Source organism: Chroicocephalus ridibundus, chromosome 2 (genome assembly GCF_963924245.1).
Source record: "Chroicocephalus ridibundus chromosome 2, bChrRid1.1, whole genome shotgun sequence".
NCBI lineage: Eukaryota > Metazoa > Chordata > Aves > Charadriiformes > Laridae > Chroicocephalus > Chroicocephalus ridibundus.
Window position 1 is genome coordinate 32,915,712 of NC_086285.1, and position 23,907 is coordinate 32,939,618.

Below are 23,907 nucleotides of genomic sequence, written 5' to 3' on the forward strand. Positions count from 1 at the left end.
TCATGCAGGTGTTCTCTACAGCGAGTGTCATCCTAACGTGCCTGCTCATACTGTACTCAGAGCTCATTTGTCATGGTTTAGGTGTCTGAGATGAATGCCCAACACTTTGAGGCAGAGAGCAAAACTATATGAAATCAATGATTTTTTTTTTTTTTTTTTTTTTTTCCAGAAAAAAAAAGTCGGGTTTGTGAAAAGAAGGCTTAGGTTTTTTGCTGTTGTAATAGCAGATTATTATAGCACACGCAGGTGTGGGGTTCCTGTCTGTCATGTAACAGACTTTTTCCATCTTGACTTTCCTGTTTGTGATCAAAAGCTCACGCTTGGTCTTAAGGTCTTGTGACAGAAAATGTAAATAAGAGCATTTTCTCAGTGTGCGTGAGAGAAACAAAAAAAGCTTGTAACCTTTCTCAGAAAATTACAAATTCTGTCATAGTCTGAAGTGCTCAGCGAGAGTCTTAGGATTTAGGATGATCATGAAGCTTGGATAAAAATTGCAAAATAGTTTGCTTTCAGTCATGTTAAAAAGCAGTGCCAGCTTTCTCTCGTCTTTCCTCCCTTGCACACATCATTTCCTCAGTTAGTTTGACTGGTGCGGTCTCTTAAATGGAAAATGTCTTTTCTATGATGTACATACAACGTCTGTAGGTATAACTAATTAAAAAAACAGGTATTGTTTGTATATAAATGTCACAATGCTCCAGTAATTATTGGGATTAACTTTCTATCAGCATGTTCCAGAGCACTGTGCAGTAGCTGTACACTTCATTAACTACCAACAGCGTAGATGTAGCTGGAGGAGTGGAATTAACAATCCCTAAAGAAATACCTGTCAGATCAACCAGTAAAAGGAATCAGATATGCATACTGCTGGATTGAACCAATGTGTTATTCAGTCTAGGTTAGTTGATTATGGTACATATGTTATTTGCTAAAATTGTCTTAGAAAACATTTTCTCTCTCATAAATATTTTCTTTTCAGTCCCTGTTTTGCATATGTATTTGGCATAATGGGTCCTAATACAGATTTGGTCTTTGACTCCTATTTAATGCAAGTAATAATTAGAATAAATAAAGAGCTTTTATTTGTAATTCTGTGCCTATCTCTTGAATGTCTGCTACAGTGGTTGGAAGTGACAACAGAGACGTGTTGACTAGATGGAAGAAGGAAAAGACTTGGGGAAGCCTGGAAGATTGGAGGGCTAGATTTTGGATTTTTTTGAGGGATTACTTAAACGAGATTGGGGATATAGAAATCTTAACATGCAAACACTTCTTTAGGTGCTTAAAACATAAAATCTCTTCTTCAAATACAGTGGGATCCTGGGTGCCTTAATATTTGAGGATTGTAGATACCTATTTTCTTTCTGGAGGCAGAGGGCTCAAGGAAGAGAAATGGCTTCCTAGCATGTTTATTCCCTCCTGTTTGTATATACTTTTTGTACCATAGCAGTATCACAGATTGGTATGTCTTAGACTTAGACTAGAAGATGCTATTAGGTTTTTTTCTTTTGACTTTCAGTATATCAGGGAGTCATGATATTTCACCCAGGCAGGAAGGAGTGCAGTGGCTGTGGCTGAACATGGCATTTCAGCCCTCTGAGACTATTCTGTTGTGTGTAGCAGGCAGGCAGGCAGGGGGGTCTGAAATGTGCAAATGGTGGGGGGAGTGAGCTGCTTGAGAGATGATTGTCTGTTCTTACCAGTTAATTTGTGTCTTTCAATATTCTCTTTCCTCTTCTGCAGCTCCCAGGAGCGCTGCAATTGTCCATATGAACTCTTATTACTGACACTAATCTCTGAATGCAAACCATTTTTGAGCTGTCACTGAGCAAAAAAGGAATGTGATTTTTTTTTTTTTCTTTAAAGTTTGAAATTGTGCTTAGTGTCTAAAACATTTTTGAGAGAGGACTATGAAGGAAGAGCTTGTAAATCCCACTCCTTCCAGTTCTATTAGTTGACCTAATAAAAGGTATGAACCTTGCCTCCAGCATATAGAGTGGCAGGCATTAAAATAACTTTAAAAAGATTTGAAAGAAGAAAAATGATGTTGTAAAGGGAAAAACCCTCCGAGGGAAGGAGACATCTCACAGTTCCATACCAAGTTTTTAGCAATCTGGGCAATGAAAAAGTTTGGTTAGTTCTTAGTATAGTCTCTGTACCTGTTGAATACTGCTTTTTTGGTGAAGGTCAGCAGTAGTTGGCATCTGGCTGGGATTTGTGCTTATGGTGCAGATACGTGGAATGTGGATTGTGTTGACTGTGCTGTACTTGCACATATGCAAATCGATGTCTTTGTGTCTTCTGAAATGGAAGAAGAGGAAGTAGGAGTAGCAAAACTGCCCATAGGAAATAAGGAAAATGTATGTATCCAGACTGTTGACACCTCCAGGAAGCTTTTCACCCTGTAGCATTAACAGGAACAAACAGTGCATATTGTTTCAAGTAGGCTGAGACTCAAGTTTTTTCCCCGGGGTATAGATAACATAGAGTTAATATCTGCTAAAAAATGTGCAAGAAGGCAAATGGTAGCATAAAAAGAAGGAAAGCTAAACAATGCATATTACTTACAGAATGAAAATTATCTAGTAAAAAGTCAATATTAACACCTTGAATGTGAACATGAAGGCAGAAAGGGAGCCAAAGAGGGCATCTCATTTTTCTTCCAGAGATATAATTGCAGGCCTTCTGTTTAAGAGTTAAGATTCATTCTTAAGGAGGGAGGTATAAGTGTGCTTTGTGATTTTCTTAGAAGCAAAAGAAAGGAAATAAGGATCTGGGAACCTGATGAAAATGAAAAGCTGTGTGTAGCACTGCTGCATTGGGTATTGTATGCATCACATCTGCAAGCTACACCTGCCTCCGCTAGCCCGTGATTGAAACTCCGCTTGTTTAGTAATTATGTACTTCACAGCTCAACATACTGTCACCAGTTCTTGATGATGGCTTCTTACTCACCCTGTTGTACTACATCAGCATATTCCTCTTCAGTATATTAGCTTGGTAGGAAAATGATTCAATAAAATTATAAATCATTTTTCATGCAATGAGTTTACCTCCTCTTCCTGTGTAAAATTTTAGATTGTGATAGACTAGAAAATAGTAGGGTGCTCCAGATGAGAGGAGGACTTCTGGGGCAGGAGAAGAATCTCTTTAAAATAGCTAAGAAACGTTAATCACACTGTGTTTGTACTGAGCACTGTGTACCCATGATACCAAGCATGTAACACCTTTCAGTTTAGATTTGAGCATCTTAAATTTTTAGACAAAATACCAATGAAAAAGTAAAATAGCGTTATTTTTTTTAACTCATCTCTTAACAGAACTCTGTCATTTCACTGGTTAATGAGTCATCAAGCTCCCCCCACACACCCCCTGCAAATATTACATACGTATTTGGTAACCCGAAAGAGAACAGTTATACTCGGATACTTATTTATGGGTGGATCTGGGTTTCTTGTGCGGAAATACAACTGCCTGAAGTATACACACTGAAGTACTTACGCTTACTCCAGTAAAGGGCTTGTTTGTTTGTGGGTTGGTTGGTTTGTTGCTTGCTTCGGATTGTTTTAGTGCTTCAAGTTGGAAGAGAGCTGCAACTGAGTATTTGGCAACCAGTCTGATAGCTCAGGTGGGATTCCGGTGGTACACTTCTCTGTAGGCATTTTCCCAGAGCAAAGGCACGGTCCTTCAGTTTCCCCACCTGACCCTCTCTGGTTGTCCACCACGGGCATGCCCTGCAGATACGAGAGGTGGTTACTCAAACGGCGGACTCCAGATCTTCATCACAGCTGAAAGTCGAGGTAACACAACTGAGACCCTGAATATCTCCAAGGTCTGGGGTGAAGTAAAAGCCTGTGAAGTCGCTTACCGTTCAGAGAAGGGACATATTGAGTAGTTTATTGGATGCTGAGAGTGTGGTAGGGGAGAAGCAATGTTGGCACTATGATTGTGTGCATGGCTTCAGGGTGAGCTGGGGTTGGGAACAGGTGGTTGCACGAGCAATGCACACAGTCATAGTGCCACATGTATGTGGGTATCCGTGGAGCTGAGTAATCCTCAGCTTTGGTCTGAGAAGGTCAGCTTCAGGGGATGGGGCAGCACCCTGCTTGGAGATAGGCAACAGAAACAACAAGCCACTAAAAGCCAGGCATAGCAGGGGATTTCTGGAAAAAAAGGTGATGCCTCATTTTTACAGTGCTGCTGAGCACTTGACAGACAGCCTGGAGCTGCTGTTGCTGCATGCTGGAAGGATGGGTTGACTGGACCCCTGAGCTTCCCCAGTGGCCTGGGACACTGAGTGGGAGGGACAGCTTGTGCTTTTTGGGTACAATTGTTATAGGGGAAGGGAATGCATTGAAAGAGAGGGAGAATGTGCAAGGGATGCACTGAAGATGATAGAATGAGCACATCCCAGGTATGTGCAGGGGAATAAGAAGAGAGAACAATGTATTAGAAATATTAAAGCTGATAAAAGTAGGCATTGTGTGTATAATAGTTATTTAATTGCCGTGAGGCTCATGTGGCTGGAGAAAAGGGATTAGGGGAAGAAAGGCTATTGGAAACCAAGGTCTTCTGGTTAATATTTGGTATAAAACACTGCACTGAGTCGCAGAGAAAGGAAACCTGCAGCCAAAGGATGTGTAATGTCTAGAACCTCTTCTCCCAAACAGCCTGTGAAGGTTGCAGCTGGCACGTTTCAGACTGCACATGTTCAGACAGGAATTTTACCAATCCTCATTCATCTTAGTAAATAAAATCCCTGGATTTATCTTCTGGGTATAATATGTGCAGGTTTTTTCAAGAACTTGTGTCAACATTTGTGTCAGCAGGTGATAACAAACTTGTTTTGGTTTTTGAGTGTCACAGAACAGTTCACAGTTGTGTTTATGAACTTCAGCATTAGTTTGACGGTAACGAGCATTTCGTATGTGCCCTTGTATAAAGTCAGGACTTGCTTTGCTAAGAAGCTTCAAGTGTCTGGTAAGCTGTTAACAGCCTGCAAGAAAAAGCAGCAGGAGGTAGGGGTAAATCCACCTAGCTTTGTCTGGAGGTTGCAGTTACATCTGTTGTGGCTAATGGCCTTGACATAGGGACGTTGTCTGGAGGTCAGACTGTACCTTAATTGAGTTCAACCAGGGACAGCTGTAGAAAATGTGATGTGAGCACTGCATTTCTGTGTTCATAGCCCTGCTTAGGTTTGTGAATATGGAAGATAAATTCTTGGTTACGCCATGTGGCAGAGTCCTAAATGTTTACATAAAAAGTGTTGTTATGAATACCTTGATCTCCTCTTTTCCTGAAGACTTGTCTTTTTGAAAACATTTGAGATATGCAACCGTAGTTATTTAAAGAAAAATATCCAGAAATGTTCCTACAGTGAGATTGTTTACATATAACTGACATACCCTTTAATCTGCTATCAGATTTAGCGATGCATAATGATATGCACATTCAACGATATCTTCAACAAGAGAAGCAAGAGTATGAAATTTGAAAACAATTTCAGTAGTTGCTTTTTCTCCCTTTTAATTATTTATTCCTGTATGTTTGTATGTGTTTTGGAATTTTGGAGGGATGAGGAGGAGACAGGAGCAAGGGTAAACACTGCAAAATTCCCAAAGACAATAAAAGCCAACCAACAAAACTCTTGGTGCATTGACCAGAACAGGAAGAATATGTTTAGGTGCCACGGTCATTTCAATTTCTGGCTGATAGGGGATTTTAAACAGAAAGTTTCAAACTGACACTCTGTCCTTTGCCTTTATCTCTGTTCCAGATGAAAAGGAGAAATTTGAACCCACAGTCTTCAGGGATACGATTGTCCAAGGCCTCAATGAAGCTGGGAATGACCTGGAGGCTATAGCCAAGTTTCTGGATGCAACTGGCTCACGGCTTGATTATCGCCGCTATGCTGACACACTCTTTGATATTTTGGTAGCTGGCAGCATGCTAGGTAAACTGCAGTGTACCTGATGCAGAATTTTGAGGATCAGCCTTGTTTCTTTTAACATGCTGTCTTCCTTTACAAAGTGGAAACTATAAACTGTGTTACTATTTCACTTACCTAGATACTTCTTGGATCTCGTATCATAGAACTGTTTATTGCTTGTAGTGCGGCAATACCTAGGCGTTTGATTGTGTGAGGCATTCTGCAAATACTAGAAAAAATGGACGCTGCTCTGAGAAGCTGTCAGTCTGAGCTGCAAGAGCACATAAATGCAACAGCAAAGAAAGTGAGAGAGATGCTAACTAGGGGTAACAGAGGAATTTGTTAGCCTGAAAAGGTGTAATACAGCACTCCAGGTTATTATCTGTTGCAAAGCTTGCTTTGTAGACATTGCAACAAAGGCTAGCTAAGAGAAGTGAAGGATAATGAGTGCCTAGTGCATGTTCACATGGCATTTCTCCTAGGTGTCACTGGCAGCATGGGCAAAAAAATGTCTTTCGCCTTGCTCTGTATTTTGAACAAGTTGGCTCTTTTTACTGGTCATGTTCATTTGATTCCTGCTTCCTGCTCTTTGGTATGTAAAAATAAAAGCTGTTTTTGTAAGACTTGAGGTAACGCAGGACACGAAAGCCAGCGGAAGTATCTAGGAAAAAAGCTCTCAACAAAATAAGCTGGGAGAAAACTTTTGCAGCGGTGTTTTGAGTGTTTACGTGGGCCTGGTAAGCATTGGAGGGGTTAGGGAGATCACACAGAATCACAGGGGTTGGAAAGGACCTCTGGAGATCATCTAGTCCAACCCCCCTGCTGGAACAGGGTCACCTAGAGCAGGTTACACAGGAACGCGTCCAGGTGGGTTTTGAATGTCTCCAGAGAAGTAGACTCCACCACCTCCCTGGGCAGCCTGTTCCAGTGCTCTGCCACCCTCAGAGTAAAGTTTTTCCTCATGTTTAGATGGAATTTCCTGTGTTCTAGTTTGTGCCCGTTACCTCTTGCCCTGTGTCCGGGCACCACTGAAAAGAGCCTGGCCCCATCCTCTTATCACCTGCCATTTAGATATTTATAAGCATTGATGAGATCCCCTCTCAGTCTTCTCTTCTCCAGGCTAAACAGGTGTCTCAGCCTTTCCTCATAAGAGAGATGCTCCAGTCCCTTGATTATCTTTGTAGCCCTCTGCTGAACCCTCTCCAATAATTCCCTATCCTTCTTGAACCGGGGAGCCCAGAACTGGACACAGTACTCCAGATGTGGCCTCACCAGGGCAGAGTAGAGGGGGAGGATGACCTCCCTTGAGCTGCTGGCCACGCTTTTTATAGTGCACTCCAGGATACCATTGTTCCAAAGATATCAGATGTTCCAAGTCCTCAAATTAGTAACAGAGTGCTAATACTTTTCTCTTTGGAAAGGATTTACGTCATTGTGGTGTTTAAAGAAGTAGTAGTTAAAATACGCGCAAGGGTTATGCTCCAGCCCGTGCTTATTGGATCATACTCAGTGCTCTCAAAAACAGCTAAGTCCTGAATGTCTCAGTCGTGTGAGGTCTGTGTGATCTAAGATGCAGCATATCAGCCAGCTGTCCCTTTTGTCTGGTGCCACCACAGCCTGGCAAAGCTCTGTCTCTCTCTCTCCTCCCCTCCCCCTGCTAGCTCTTACTCTTGCCTTTTGCCTAAGTAATACTAACATAAGACTTATTAAATCTTGTAATTATAGAACATTCTCTAAAGTGAGAAATTGTTTCTTGCCTTTCTTTTTTTCTTTCTTTCTTTTAGCTCCTGGAGGCACACGCATAGATGACAATGACAAGACCAAGATGACCAACCACTGTGTATTTTTTGCAGATGAAGATCATGATGCCATCCGAAATTATGCTCAGGTCAATAAAGGCGTGGTTGATTGCTGTTTTCTGTTTATGTATGAAAAGGGATTATCGTGGAACATCTGCAGACTGTCTAGGCTGCAATAGGCTACTTACAGGGCAATTGAAAATCCAGTTAACCAGTAATCTACCCTAACCTATAAATTTTAGGTAAGAAAATTGGATGTCTGAGATAGTCTGAGCACAGTTAGCAATGCTTTCTTTTACAGGGTCTTACTTAATTCATTCTGCTGTTGGTCCAGTATATTTTTAGACACCATCCTTATTATTTTTGTTGACCTTTTCTGTATTCAGCCTGAAAGATTTGTATGAACGTATTTTTAGAAACACATGAAGTATATGAATGACAAAAAATATAAAGCTTACGCCTCCAACCTTTAGTTGTATAACTAGTTAGGAATAGGGCATATTATTCCAAGAGCTTTCATTTCTCCTGCGTAAGTTATATATAATTTCTTTTTGCAGGAATAAGGCTTGCACAAATAGGCCTATGTGAAATTAACACAAATAAGCAACGAAGCCTAAAACATTATTGAAGAGAAGCTAATGTTGCGTAACTCCTTAATGGAAGATAATATTATATGAGAAAATACAGTAAGAATTCTATTGAAAGTTCAAAGCCACCACACAATTTTGGATACGAGTAGTATTGCATTAAAATGCAATACCATTGAAACTCCCATGTGTCAAAAGTCTATTGTTAGTTGAGTCACGTATTTATCTTTTTAAATAACTAGTTATTATTGGGATTGAAAGCATAAAAGTCCCTGTCCCTGCTAAGGTGTTGAGGGTGGTAAGTTGCTGAAAAGGTGCATGGTTGAATTAAAGGGTGCTGGGATCAGAATCTGCATCAGTAACAAATGTTTGTTAAATAGCAGAAAGCTCCTTTGAGAACACATCTTTGATAATCTGAGGAAGTGAAATATACTTATTTCAGGAAAAGGGGTCGATATATCTTGTGTTGATTCTGTCGTCTTGAATTTTAATATTTTAATGGTTTGATCACAAAAATTGGCAGTACCAGTCCTCCAGGGAGAAATTTAACTTTAAAATAAAAGGTTACACATTGGAAAATTGAAAGAAAGGCTTCAGGATTTGAAGCAGTGGAATTTTCAATGTATTCTCTGCATTTCAAACCAAAAGCCACCAAACTAAGTCAACATTTTGTAGTTAATGCCTGAAGAGATGTGTCCTTTTATAGACCTCACCTGGTTTTTTTCATGCATAGTGGAAAATAGAGCTCTTTCTGTATTATGAAAGAGTGGAGCTAGGCTAAAATAGTGTTTGGATCTTCCTTATCTTCTAGGTAATTTTTTACTCTGACTCCCACATAAACCAGTAGTGTGGCTCGGTTTTTGTGGTTTTAGTCATGGAAACAATTCAAAGAGTGAAAAGTCTTCAACAAAAAAGACTAAAGCAAGTGTTGATATTTTAGCAGACTATTTGCTTATGAAGTGTACTTCTGTCACTTACAGGAACTTACAAAAATATACAAAATTTTGTTTGGAAATATGAACAAGATGCTAGCTTACATTTTTGTCTTATACCTTATTCTACACCTTATTTTTTAAGAATTCTACATCTCTCTGCCTCTCAGCATGTACGCAATTTGATTTTCACTTGTTCTGAGCCAAAAATCCTACCATTTGGGATGTCTGGATGTATTTTTCATTCTTTGGAAAATGAATTGAAACTTTCTAGAATAATTTCTCCCCCCACCACCATCCAGCCTGACAATAATGTCATTTGTTTCCCCATACAAACCTTTTTAGCTGTGGCAGTGAGTCTCGTGTTTTGTGCCCTTTGTGCAGTAGTGAGAGCAGTGATTTTTTATTTAATTTCTTATCTCTCCCTTCTTCCATTTGAATGCACCCTGCACCTGTGCTGCTTCTGCTTTCGTAATCCGTGGTCGCATGATGGGAAACACATGGTGAAAACCGGAGAACAAGTGTTTCGAAGAACATACTTGTACAAACTGTCAAATGTTCTTCCTCTTTGCCTGGCAGTAGTGTGTTTTGTTGTAAGCATTTGTGTTAGTGGATTTGACAAAGATTCTGCATCTATGAAGATGGCCAGCAGTGCTACCTGACTGCCGCGCTCCATCGCTTTACACCTGACAGCTTCCCCGGAGAGCTGCCATTACCCAGGGGAAGGGTGCAGAGTTTCCTGCTCCTTTCCCCCCTGCTTTTGATCTATGGATAGGGTGAAAAGTAGTGTAGGGATAAAATTTTGAGAAATATGAAAAAGACGACTCTCAAACCTGCAGGAAATTCTCCGATTCAAACATCGCACTCTGAAGGAAGAATTGCAAAAATTGTATTTTTCCGCTTGCGAACAAACTAATAGAGAAGGATGTTTCATGCTCTGCCATGAGACAGAGAACGCCACAGACGACTGGGGAAATATCATTCCGCTGGCTGCTTATTTCCTGGAAACAACGTCTAAAGAATAATTGTGCAGTGGAATAGTAGAGTATCAGTAGCCAGCAGTGTTTCTTACTTTATCTTTCCTGTTGTGGAGATAATAAAAAGAAAAAAAATTGTCTTATCATGGACTAATCAAAGATACTCTTTATGGATTCTGTAGAAGCAGTCTTATTTCCCTTTGCCTTTTTGTAGAGCAGGATTGCTGCAATTGTTACATTTTTTTATGTTAATCTGTGTTTATGTTTAGGTCTTCAATAAACTTATCAGGAGATACAAATACCTGGAGAAAGCATTTGAAGATGAAATCAAAAAGGTAATGTTGGTGGCAGTCTCCTCTTGAGTGCTAATATTTTTTAACCTATGTCTAATATAACTTTAGCTGTATAAATGCGGCACTGTTATGTATTTTATTTATCTCCGCTGGAAAAGAGGGTGGAATCTAGAGGTGGCAGCTTTCATCTGCAAATTTATCTCTGTGGGAATACTGCTGGCAACACTCGGTGTATAGTAATTCTAAATTAGTGCTTCCTTTGGTTGCTTTGACCAAACTCATCTTCTTCTCCCAGGATTTTCTGTGCAGAACTTCGATATGCTTTGGGGTATAGCTCTTAATGAGAGGTAGTGTTGCTATCCTGCTAAGAGAACAGCTGTCCGTGGCTTTCTTCTATAGAATTAAATGCAAGTCTGCTGTGCAGAACGTCACTTGATGTATGAGTGTTAAACTACTCCTGCATTGTGGAATGAATCCTGACCACAAGTTTGCATATTTGAGGGCATAGATATGTGCAAGAGAAAGTCATCACCACTGTCAGAGTGCACAGGATTTGCCTCTTAGACTGTACTGGATATTTATGGAAACTGTTTTGTTTTGTGATACTGAATTCTAAGGAGACAGGAGAAACCTGGGTAGAAATTTTTGAAAAACAAAATACAGATTTATTTTGTCTATTTTGAGTTCCTAGTAACAGATGTAAATATCTTTTTCTAATGGCCTGAACAAGTAATAATCACTGTGCTGTGCTGTGAGTTAACAGGCATGCTGATAATGACAAAACCTGTCCTGTGACTAAAATACCATGTTTGTTAAAAGTAAAAGTGTGTTTCCATATCATTTAAGCATTAGAAAGATTGCTTCAAGGGTCAAGCGAGGGTAAGTCTGGAGCACGATGCCTCCCCGCCACCTCTTGTGGCTCTGATAAATTTGGCTCTGATTTATACATTCTTGCTCATATAGGAAATTATTTTCACGCTTGTGGCCAGCATGCCTATTAACTGATGCTGATTGCTCAGTACATCCTTCTAAAGACCTAAATTTACCTCTTTCCCCACACAAATCTAATGTTCTTGCTGTTAATTACTATAATCATTGACATGAGAAGCGCTGACTCATAGCATTCAAGTTTCAGAGAGTGTTCAGCATATTAAGCAAGTGCCACGTCAATTCAAGCCGCCTCCTCGCTCTTCTGTAACTTGCCTGGGTTTGAGTCCTTTAAGTTTCTAAGAATTCACTTTGCGCACTTAATAACAAGATGAGACTATGGTAGATGTATAATAATTTGACTCTCTAGTTGAGGAAGAAACCAGCTTGAGAGAATGCAAATAATTTGAGGTACTGTGTGACTGGAGTCATGATGCTCATTTAAAAGCATTGGAAGCACCCTAGCCATGGTAGCACAGGGTCAGAGTGGGCTTGTTCACTTTGCAGACTGCAAATCTCAATTCTGCATACATCTTTTTTACAGTTTTCAGTGTCAGATTATATCCTGATCACAAGATGAGGTTTGCATAGGGGTCCTAGGCTGGGGGGTAATTTTCCCATCTGCCCTTCTATCACCACCCTTAGCTCTGGTGTGAATCTCAGCGTGGCTCCTGGGGACCTGGCCTTTCGGCGGGGGTGCTGGGTGCACTCTCTTCCTCAGTTAAGGCAGTTTATCTGACAATGACAAACTGGGAAGGTGGTTGTGAAAGTCTGGGCCTGCGTATCGCACCTGTGTGGTCATTGCCTTAAAAACCTTGAGGACTATTGGTAGATGCCTTTTGCTTACTTTCTTCCTCACCCTGCTTGCGTGAACCCACCAAGTGACTGTCTTCTCGCTGATGAGGCTGCTGGCTTTTTAACTATTTAATGCTTTAATCCCCATGTGCAGTAACTTGTGTGAGAGTAGCTGCTCACAGACGGTCAGAAGATAGATACATTAGTATTTCTAGAAGGTGGTTCTGCAAGATTTAATAGTTCAAAGACTACTGCAGTTAGTTGGTAGTTAGAAAAGCAAGAGAGCAACTCCTTGATGTTGTTTCATGGGTCACTGTCCCAGCAATGAAAGTGATTTTTCTGGCAGATGCGTTAGGCAGCTAGGGCACTTGGGGGGAAAATTAGCTCTTCTCACAGAAAAAGTCATGCTAAAAAAAACAAGGCAAAACCAGCAGTTTCACTCTAAAGAAGCAGATGGTGTCAGTGGGACTTCTCTTTCAAGAGAGATTGTCTTAAATGGCAGTATTTGTACAAGTATTTGCTTTTATGTCTTCTAATTCATAATTTTGTTGTTAGGACATTATTATTTTCCAGCACCTTTCCCCTTTTTTGTCTGCTTCTGGCTTTCAAATGTTTTATTTCTTAACTCTCTCCCTCCAAAATTGCCAGTTATTCTTTGTTCTAGTGACATAAGCAAACCATACATCGAAATTTTTACATCTGAATTATTTTGTGCAAGCAATTTCAACAAAAGACAAAGATGTTTATATGCATTTCTCACCCGTTGGGCTTTGATATAGGCAGCTTAAGTTCATGTGAGTACTGCCCAGTGTACCAGCATAGACCTATGACAACATTTTACAATAATTTTAGCAAAATTCTCAGTTCCAAATTTGTGTTCATCTTTCTTACGTATGTATTTCTGTTCAGGTCAGCGGATAAAGAATGCACTATTAGCTTTCTATATAGTGTGTTTGCATGTTTAAGTGGCATTCTATATGCTGTTGGGGGATTTTTTATCAGAATTGGGAAAAAGTACAGGTAAGTATGTTTTTGTCCTAACGGTGGTAAATATTGTGGAGTCTTATGAGAATGTCTGAAGTACTGGGAGACGTTATGAGGTCCTTTGTTCGTGTTCCAATTTTCCTAACCCTAAATCAAGCTGGGGATTATGAAATAAGAAGAGACTAACATTCTGAGATCAAATGGGGCGTAAACAGAGATGCTTTAAGTCAGCTAAATGAAAGGCAAGAATCAGTCAGCGGGTATCTGTTGTTATGTTAGCTACCTTCTCCATTGCTGCTTGTCTACAGATGTGACAAACTCTCAGATGCTAAAGCAACAGACCACTTCAGATAACGAAGATATAAAAAGACACCACACTCCCTGTGTGGATAAAATTCCTTAATTTTCACTATTAAGTTTTCCAGATCGCAAGAGAGCAGAAGCACTTTTCTTATATGCTTTTTAATGTTCCGTGCGTATCTTTACTTGTGCGTATCTTTTATGCCCACACTTTGTGCCTAAAAGACTTTTTCTTTAAAGACAAAAATAGCATGGAACAGCACATTAGGTCTGGTCTTGTGCTTATTAGGCATTCTGAACTCCCACTTAAATAGGTGGGAGTTCTTATAGCTATGAGAGAACTACAAAATTCTGAGCCAGAACTGCGCATTTTATGCCTGCAATCAGTCTGTAGCTAACAAAAGCAGTAATTCCAATCCTTGGCTAAGCATCAGCGGGAACTTTCTGTGGGTGGTTTGATACTATTCTGAAGTGACTTGGACATTTTGTGACTTCCCTGCTGAGGTTTGTAATAGTGGTGGTAAAAGAAGAGCTCCTGAAGTAATTAGCAGTAAAAATCTGAAACAACAGCTTTGAACTGAATGTTTTGTTCTTTTTGGTGGTTTTTAAGTGGGTTTATTAAAGCTTTTCATTCTCCTTATCACCCATTCTCCCCCTAAATTATGTTTAATTGTGAAACTATGTTTCACAATTGCTTGAAAATATAGAATAATGTCCTTGAGCAGCAGAAAATGACATGTATAAGTTTATTTGAGCTGCTTTTCAAAAATGTTAGTAAAACAAAAATCATGCTAGTAGCACCAAGCAGTACTTTAAATAGTGAGAGACGTGTAGAAGACAAGGCTCCTGCTCAAAACATACTGCAATGGGGTACAGTTCAAGAACACCATAATTCAGATTCATGCTAAGAGACTTTCAAGAACCGTATTTCAAAGGAAAGGGAAGAGGGTGAGGCTGTGAACTTCGTAGATATGTGATTTCAGACCTTGCAAAATGTTTGAACAAATGTGTATTTCTCAAAACTGAAGCTGATAAATATTTGGATGTCCTTCTCTTAGAATCCTTCTCCAACTTGGGCTGCGTAACCCCAGCTTTGCAGCTGGATTTCCTGCCGTTGTTGCTTTCGTGACTCAAATCTGACCTGAAGGGGTAGAACTGTTCATGATCTACTCATTACTGACAAAACCCAAGGGAGGTTACAGCTCAGAAGTATGTCAAAACCTGGTTTGTCATGTTAAAGTAGTCAGTGTGACCACTTTCTAATCAAAACCCACATCTCTTACTTATATGGGAGCAGAAGGAAAAAGAGTTAAAGTAGGCTACACAGAAATCTAAAGCTGTTTCCTCTTTATTAACAGTCTCAGTACTTACAGTGAAGAGCAAAAGGTCTAACTCCAATTTTTTTCTTGTGCAGATCTCATTTTGGTACAGTATTGTTGGTAAAGCTTATATAAAGAAAGGTTTAAATCACCAGGCCTCCATTTTGTACTAGGTTTATATTGAAATCCTGTAAAAATGTTTTCATTCTTCCCATTAAATGTGGCCCTGGAGTTCCTTTACCTGCACTATTATATATGCCAGTTAATTGCTGCATTTGGAAACACAGCACACCACTTGTTTCTCACACGTATATTTAGAAACTATAATTCCATTCATCTGCATCCCAAATTTTCGTACATTTTTTGGTTGTGAGTCACAGTTTGCCGAAATAAAATTACACCTTGAGATTTTATAGTTTCATAATTTTTCTTTTAAGCTAAAACTGCATGTTGCGCTCATTTGTTTGGTTGGGTTTTTTCAAGTGGGCTTCAGCCAAATGATTAGTCTGTGGCTGAATCATTCAGGCCTGTGTAAGCTGTAATTTAAAAGTGATGTTGTTATGTAAGTACTACCGTATGAATGAGGTTTTTATCAGTTCTGTTCACTGATACAGAGCAGAGCTATTCATAAAACACTGCGTGAGTTTTAATAACTTGCTTCATTAGTTATCTGGATTTTAAAAATATCACTATGTTGAGAAAGCTTTACAATTAATGATAAGCTACTTAGATAGCTGATATTATCAATGATTTGGATGAGGGGATTGAGTGCACCCTCAGTAAGTTTGCAGACGACACCAAACTAGGCGGGCATGTTGATCTGCTTGAGGGTAGGAAGGCTCTACAGAGGGACCTGGACAGGCTGGATCGATGCTGTATGAGGTTTAACAAGGCCAAGTGCCGGGTCCTGCATTTTGGTCACAACAACCCCAAGCAATGCTACAGGCTTGGGGCAGAGTGGCTGGAAAGCTGCCCCGCAGAAAAGGACCTGGGGGTGCTGGTGGACGGCCAGCTTAACATGAGCCAGCAGTGTGCCCAGGTGGCCAAGAAGGCCAACAGCATTCTGGCTTGTATCAGGAATAGCGTGGCCAGCAGGAGTAGGGAAGTCATCATGCCTCCGTACTGGGCACTGGTGAGGCCTCACCTCAAGTACTGAGTTCAGTTCTGGGCCCCTCTGTACAAGAGGGACATTGAAGTGCTGGAGCGTGTCCAGAGGAGAGCTACCAGGCTGGTGAGGGGGCTGGAGACCAGGTCATATGAGGAGAGGCTGAGGGAGCTGGGCATGTTTAGCTTGGAGAAGAGGAGGCTGAGGGGAGACCTCATTGCCCTCTACAACTACCTGAAAGGAGGTTGTAGAGAGCTGGGTGTTGGCCTCTTCTCCCAGGTGAATAATGACAGGACCAGAAGAATGGTCTGAAGTTGTGGCGGGGGGGGTTAGATTAGATATTAGGAAGAATTACTTTATTGCAGGAGTGGTCAGGCCCTGGAACAGCCTGCCCAGGGAGGTGGTTGAGTCACCATCCCTAGAGGTGTTTAAGAAACGCCTAGATGTGGCACTTCAGGGCATGCTCTAGTGGCAGAGATTGTAGGTTGTTTGGTTGGACTCGATGATCTTAAGGGTCCTTTCCAACCATGAAGATTCTGTGATCTTGGAGAAGAGCTCTCAGTGTCCACGGTGACAAACAAGCCCAGGGACATGTGTGATATTCTGTCCCTTTGTATGGGTAGGATTTGATAATTAAGAAATACCCTTAATTTGGAGACCAGGTGGGACTTTTCCATCAGAATGAGCTGTTCTGCTTTGATTGTGTTTATTGCTTATTTGGAGAAGGAAGGAGGGCGTAATGACAGCAGAAGGTAGGTGAATAAAGTGCTGGTAGTTGAAGAGGGAGATGAGTATTGGTTTTTTAACTTCAGAAATGGATGTCTGCAGTCTTTTTTTTTTTTTTTTTTTTTTTTTTGCTTGTGGTAATGGTAAATTTGTAAGCTAGCTTCTGATGGAGTCAGCAGCTTTTCGCAATGAATGAAGCTGTCCTTTGCTGTCCAGCCTCCTTTTTCCCATCACCCATGTTGTGATTGCTAACAACATGTTGAGAAAACATTATTGTTAACAGGAATGCTATTGACAAAACCTGCTTTTGCACATTTTTTTTCCTGATGTAAAGGAAAAGAGGTGTAGTGTACTTCAGTGGTACGCTTTCAAATCATTCATTTTAACATATGAAATTAAGATATTTAAAATAGACCTAGTTGCCATTTTTAGACTTGTAAGAGGTAAATACATATGTCAGATTTATTAGCAGTTAAGATTGTGAGACTTGTAATTTTTTCTCAAGCTATTTTTTTCCTCTTGTAATTAGTAGTGGGAATGGCAAGGTCTTAAAGCAGCTTTTGTTCCCGTCTCTCCTTTGTCAGCTTTATCAAGAATGTCTGAACTTGAAATATATTTCTTATTTTAGTCAATAGAAAAAACTATCGTAATTGTGCTGTGTTCCCTTCCCCAAAAGGAAAACAGGAAACTTTCTCATCCTTTTATTGTTCACATGAGTAATAGCTTTTGTAAGCTAGAAGATCAACTGCAACTGTGTGGGGCTTAGTCCGAAGTCAGAAGACATGAATGGGCAGGCTCCTGTCAGCCTGTTGAAATCAGCAAGTCTGTGATCCCATAATTTCTGTGGGTCTCAAGCCTTTAACAAGCACTTTTATTTTTATACATGTGTACCTATATCTGGAGAAGGCAGGCCTTATTTCCCTTAGTAAGGCCATATTCCACATGCTTGCGTTCTTACGGAACGTGAAGTTATAAGCGATTAGTGAAATAGCACTGCCGTGATTGTGACGTGATTGCTATTATTTATGGTGGGACTTCTTGAGAAATAAGAAATTAAACTGCTAATACTCGTCTCTACCTGTTATCATTGCCCATGGCTCAAATGTATCTTTTTTTTTTATTTTATTTTTCTTGTCTGACCCACAGCTTCTGCTGTTTCTTAAAGCCTTTACTGAGACAGAACAGACAAAGCTGGCAATGCTTTCTGGCATCCTGTTAGCCAACGGGACTCTTCCTGCTACAATTTTAACAAGTCTCTTCACTGACAATATAGTCAAAGAAGGTAATTTTCTATATGATCTTTTTTTTTTACATTGGCTTTAATCGGAGATGTATTTATTGCAGTATACTTTGTATGTTGGAAGCCTGAAACTGCACAACAGAAATCACTATTTTAAAGCAGATGTGTATACAGGTAGCAATGGCCAACATACTTTGTGAAATCTAATAAGAGGGCAGTCAAACATAGGAAAAAAGCAAAAACAAATCCCCAAGGATTTATGGTTTTTGAAAGTTGTACATGTGTGTGCAAAATTGTAGAATATATGTATTATTGTGATACTATAAAAGTGTGAAGTATAACATCTATTCCTGAGATATGGCTACTAGCATTTTTTCAAGTGTTGCCAATATCTTGTGCACATGAGTGTGAAGTGGCACAGAGAGCACATGGAGGTCAATGGGATATTGCAGAAGAAAAAAATAATAATAATTCAAACCCTCATTTTGCCTTGATACCAGTAGTGATCAGTGATTGATACATTTTCCCGTGGACTTTTGTGTACCATATGATGAGTAACTGCTCTTTCAGTCTCAGGGTATAATGCCTTTTTGAGATTACTTTTTTTTGCTTTTTCTTTTTAAGGGTTTTTATTTAGTTATTCATTTATAGCCACCTACCTTGGAGTCTTGATTTTCCAAATGATTGCTCAACAGTGTCTTTCTCTGCCAGTTACTACCTGGAATAATTGCAAATGCATTGTCAGCGTTGAACATTTTTCTTGAAATCATTTGGTTTTGTTAGAGCTATGTATTAGCTAAAATGTATTCTAACTTTCATTTAAAAAAAAAAAAAGTATTCTAACTTCGTGTTCTCATTTGCAGCATGTTAGCCATTGCATTTGTTTTTTAAATGCTGCAGAAAGAAAAGCCACAGCTGCAGCTTTGCTCTGTCATCACCCACAGCTTTTGGAATCAGAATTAAACCAGGAGAAAATTCAAACAAAAGCACTAATCCATGTCTTAGGGAGGTTGCCTGCAATGTTTTTAAGTCAAAGTCTGTTCGTAGTTATGGGAAGACAAGAGGCTTCTGAAAACTCAAATCTTTAAAACGCAAGTAGTTTGTTATATTTAAAATTTAACATTTTAGGAATACAATTGTTATGTACAATTCCTAGAACAAATTCCATTTGCATTATGAACTTCTGTTTCTAGGAACCCTAAACTTTTGTCGGGAGCTTACATATACTGTTGGTTCTTGGTTTATGTATACTAAAAATGTACATGTGTCAGCATTTGAGGAAAAGATTGTTCAATCAGTGTTCTGGAATAGATCTTTTATGGAAGAATAATTAAAGATGCAAAGATAAATGAAAAACAGGAAAATGATCAAGGCTTAAAACAGGTAGATCTAAAAATAAACTTGATACTTACTTTGATTTACAAAAAACAATGCTGCAGGCAAATGAGGTTAAAATAAATGAGGAAAAAATTATCTGAGGGAGTTATTGATCAGCATGGCAATTGTTAACATTGGCAAAGAGTTGGCTGAAAGGGAGAGAGAATAGATTGTGCTGATCTATCAAGCTTGAGGACAAATACCTAATCCATTTTAGGATTACCCTTTTTCAGTATTGTCATTACTTTTACTGTGATGTATAGGTGGGAAAAAATGTCTTTTTGGGGATTGCTGACGTAATTCTAGCAGAGACAGAGAAAGGTCTAGGCAGTGGTGAAACTTCATGAGGGTTAAGTATACCCTTCTTGTCACCCATGCTGAAAAACCAATGTAAATGTAAAGATCAGCGAACAGCGTTAATCAATAAAATGAATGGTTGAAGTTGTTTTCTGCAAATAGGAGAAACACCAGAAAAAGATAAGAGCTATTTATGGGAAAAGACAGTGGCAGCCCACGAATAGAGTATAGGAACTGGACAACAATAAATTTGAACTTTAAATTAGAAGTAAGTTTGAAAACAATGTGGGTAGTGAAGCCCTGGAGCAGCCTCTCTCTAATATTTGTACTGGCATAAAACTTGTTTTGTTTTAAGCTAAAACTTGAAAAAGGGTTTAGGACATGGGTACTGGGGACAGTGCTTGGTGACAGAGACCAGAGATGTTGGTATTGAACTCATAAGCACATCAGATACGCTGAACTATGTCTGCAGGTCAGAAATTACAGGTTGACATTACACCTAGGTTCCCTGTTGGTTGGCCACGCTTTGTCAGCCTTGACAAGTCAGCCCACAGAACTTCACGATCGCTTCATCGTGCTGGTTTCACTTGGAACCTGCTGTACAACATGTAAAACAAGCCCAAAGTCGTATTTGTAGGCCTCTCTTGGAGTGGCATTGTGCAATCATGGTTCCATATATAGTACTTTTCCGAGGATCATGTCTTACGACTAAGCTCTTGAAATAAGGTTGCCAAAACTGTCATAACAGTCAAGGTCTGTAATGAATGTTAATGAAGTTCACGCTTCTCTGGGAATAATCTCTTCTGTTCTTGTTTGATGACTCATTTAGTCAGTGCATCCTAGAAATAAAAAGAATGGATATCTGTCTAGAAAGTGGCTAAGAATGACAAAGCTACTTCCTACCAGTAGGTCCCATCTAGCTCTCAGAGCTTCAGGACTGTTTGGAGGTGAAACAGAAAATTATAATGACTGGCTGTAACATAGTGTACCACTATCATTATCACCCCCCTCCGTAGTGCTGTAAATGTTGACATGAGTGTAGTATGGAGAAGCTTAACTGGCCTGCAGGGGACCTTCCTCAAGGATGAGCTGGGTCTCCGTCTCTGAGACCTTTCAGCTTCCTTCAGCTCCCTGCACTTGCCGCTCGCAGGCGAGAAGCTGGAGCAGAGCCGTGGTGGTGCTGCTCTAGGAAACAGAGAAGTAAGAGGTATGGGGCTAATGGTTTCTTAGCTCCCCTGGGAAAGCTACAGCTACTGGAGGTAGAGTTTGTTTGATTTAACGCACAAAATACTAAGTTGCGCCTCGAGGAAGGAATTTTTACACTTAAAATAGCATTTGTGCCTGGTCCTGCCAGCTACTAAATGCCTCCAAGGAGAATGGGGTACAAACAGTTACCTTGAAGTTGCAAAGTTATTTAACCCTGTTCCAGGACTTGCTGAAAAGCCCTTTGAAGAGATGGGTTTTTTCAGTTCTTAATCCTGACTGTCCTTTATTATTTTGTACCTTCATTTCCTCACTGATTTAACGCATAATTTTTCCTTTTGCATTGGACTTGGTTGGTAAATTGGAGAGGTAGGAAAAATAATTGTAAAGAAAATCTTTGAATAATTGAATGGAGATGGGTGATACAGAATGAAAAGATTTTCAAACAATCTAGCATACTTCAGGAAATTAATACTACATTAAAGAGAAAAATGAGCATTTCAGCTCTGTGGAGCATTTCAGCTCTGTGTGTTTGGTCCTGTTGTCGTAAGTGTATTTTTGTTCCGTATTCTTGTAACCATTTTGTAACCTTGTAATTCTTATAGCCATCTCTAATTCATGTTGAAAATTGCTTAAGCATGTTTTGTGTTTTTTCTGAAACAGGGATTGCAGCCTCTTTTGCTGTAAAGCTTTTTAAAGCATGGATGGCAGAGAAAGATGCCAATTCTGTTACCTCTGCTTTAAGGAAAGCCAACCTCGATAAGAGATTGCTAGTAAGTACAATATATTTTCAATTATCCTTATCTCTCCTTGGGAAAGAGAAGGAAATAAAATGCAGATGGTAGTTTGCTGTAAGCATGTTAACTTCCCCTCAGACTCTCTTAGCATTTTTTAAATATTATGAATCACAGCAATATTGTTATGGCTGTAGCATTGATACAGGTTCAGGAATATTAAATATCGCATGCTTTTACATTCTGTCGCTATTTTTCCTGTAGTAAAATGCCTTCTGCAATACTGTATATATGGGGCTTGGGAATTAATTAAATGTGTGGGTTTTTTTTCTCTAACCACTGCTAACAAAACACACACCACCAGCGACTGTGCGTGAGGACTTTTATTTTTTGAAATATGTTTTACTTTTGTAAATAATAAATAAAGTATAAAGGGTTATGATTAGAATATAAGTTTCCAAAGCGACAGCATTTAAATAGTATAGCAAAAGCACAGTAAGCTAATTTTCTGCAGCAACAGCCATCTGGATAGTATAAATGCTCTTGGAGTGATGACAGCAGACCCAGTAGGAGCAATGCAGGAAGGCTTTCAGCCTTTGGACTTAAAACCTGTGTTCTGGGTTTGTAGCAATGGCCTGAGGTATTTAGAGTATATATGAATATGCATCAGTGTCATGTGCCTTTCTCTCCCAGTGTCTTTCTGAAGATCAATAGGGCTTTTTTAATCCTCAAAAAGATTGCTGCTGCGATAATCTAATCAAATGTGCTACATCCTGCCTGCAGAATTTCAGCAGTATTTCCTGTTTCTACCTCAATAATTTATGATTAGGCAAGAAAATTTCAAAAGTGAAGCAACCTCCCACACCCCTTCATCTCTTCAATTGGTATTTGATTTTAAGAGTCCAAGTCATAAATAATTTGCCATAAATCTGGGAAGTGGGCTAATGACACTTTTTACTGGGGGGGGGGGAAGCAAACTGCATCTTATTTCTGTTTCAAACTTGACTGATTTAAGATTTCAGCTGTTGGCTCTCATTATGCTCATTAAAGAACTATAAAGTATCAGATGATACTTTAGGCATACATGCCTTCTTAATCTCATTTTAGGTAAGTGGACAGATTGAGGGTCTCTAGCTTCTTTGTCAAAAAAGTTCTATCCATCCCACAGGTCATTGTTAAGCACCAAGAACTGGATGGTAAGCAAATGCCATAGAATCCTTGCCAAGATGGGGCATTTGCTGTTCTAAAGAATTATTTTACCTTTTCTAAGTATCTGGACTTCCGCAAATCATAGAATGACAGTGTCTTCAAATTAGAAATGCCTGCAGGAGTTAATGTTAACAGTACAAAGTGGATTTTGTGATTTTTGTGACATGATGCATTACTGTTAATCATTGCTCAGCAGAGTAGCGACATCAGGCCGGGATGCTGGGCCATGTATGTATTGCTAAGTGTATTTTTCTTAAGGGGTAAATGTGTGGATGCACGGGGAGGGCACGATAAATGTGCTTTGCATATAATGGCTTTACCATCTATTCCTTTGTGCTTTCCCTACAAGACTCTTGGAATCTGGAAAAGGCGCAATTTCTTTGAGGACTGTTTTGAGCGACATCATAAGCTCACAGCTATTCATAAGTACGTGCACTTTGTGTGGAGAGGGTGTTAGGTTATTTGTGCCACTGACCATCATTTTTCCCTTCACTATGACGAAACACACTATGACTGAAGTGTTGACTTTTCCAGCATTAATACAAGCATCGGCTTTTTTTTAAGTGCAGTACCAGGTGACTCCCACTGTTCATTCTTAAAAATTGTTCCTTCCATTCTGTCAAGAGTCATAGTTGGTTATTTATTTAACAGAGAGCATTCCTGTCTTTTTAGGAACTATTTCCAGCCAACCGGCAGAATGTGGACCATTTTGCCAAGTATTTCACTGAAGCAGGTCTAAAAGAGCTCTCAGATTTCCTTAGAGTTCAGCAGTCACTGGGGACTCGTAAAGAACTTCAAAAAGAGCTACAAGAACGTCTCTCTCAGGAATGCCCAATTAAAGAGGTAAAAAGTGGGGGGTTTTATGACTTCTGTTTATATAATAATAGTCAAAGACTTAACAGTAAGTGAAGAGGAACAGATATGAGCACCTCTGCGTAGATTTCCACTGCTTTTCTTTAAATTATTTTAATTTATTCATCAGTTCACTCTGTGCTTAAGAGTAAAGCAACAAAACATCCTCTGGATTTGTGAGTGCAGCCCACTATGGGCTGTTCAGCTAGGCTTGATGAGAATGTATTTCACTTAACTGCATTAAGAGTCAGGTTGGAGGGGAGGGACAAAACTTGTAGTCAAGTAATAGTAATGTTGCTAAATAAAAACATGCTAAACGCTT

The 23,907-nt window shown here is 39.6% G+C and overlaps 1 protein-coding gene across 2 annotated transcripts in view; it reads left to right on the plus strand.

The window, feature by feature from the left end:
• Nucleotides 1–23,907, plus strand: part of BZW2 (basic leucine zipper and W2 domains 2) — a 60,622-nt gene that overhangs the window by 22,552 nt on the left and 14,163 nt on the right. For both annotated transcript variants that reach the window (XM_063324951.1, XM_063324950.1), the window contains exons 3-8: nucleotides 5,777–5,953; nucleotides 7,714–7,817; nucleotides 10,494–10,559; nucleotides 17,820–17,955; nucleotides 21,454–21,563; nucleotides 23,406–23,576. In XM_063324951.1, coding sequence (XP_063181021.1) covers nucleotides 5,777–5,953; nucleotides 7,714–7,817; nucleotides 10,494–10,559; nucleotides 17,820–17,955; nucleotides 21,454–21,563; nucleotides 23,406–23,576 — 764 coding nt within the window. The remainder of the gene's footprint in view (nucleotides 1–5,776; nucleotides 5,954–7,713; nucleotides 7,818–10,493; nucleotides 10,560–17,819; nucleotides 17,956–21,453; nucleotides 21,564–23,405; nucleotides 23,577–23,907) is intronic.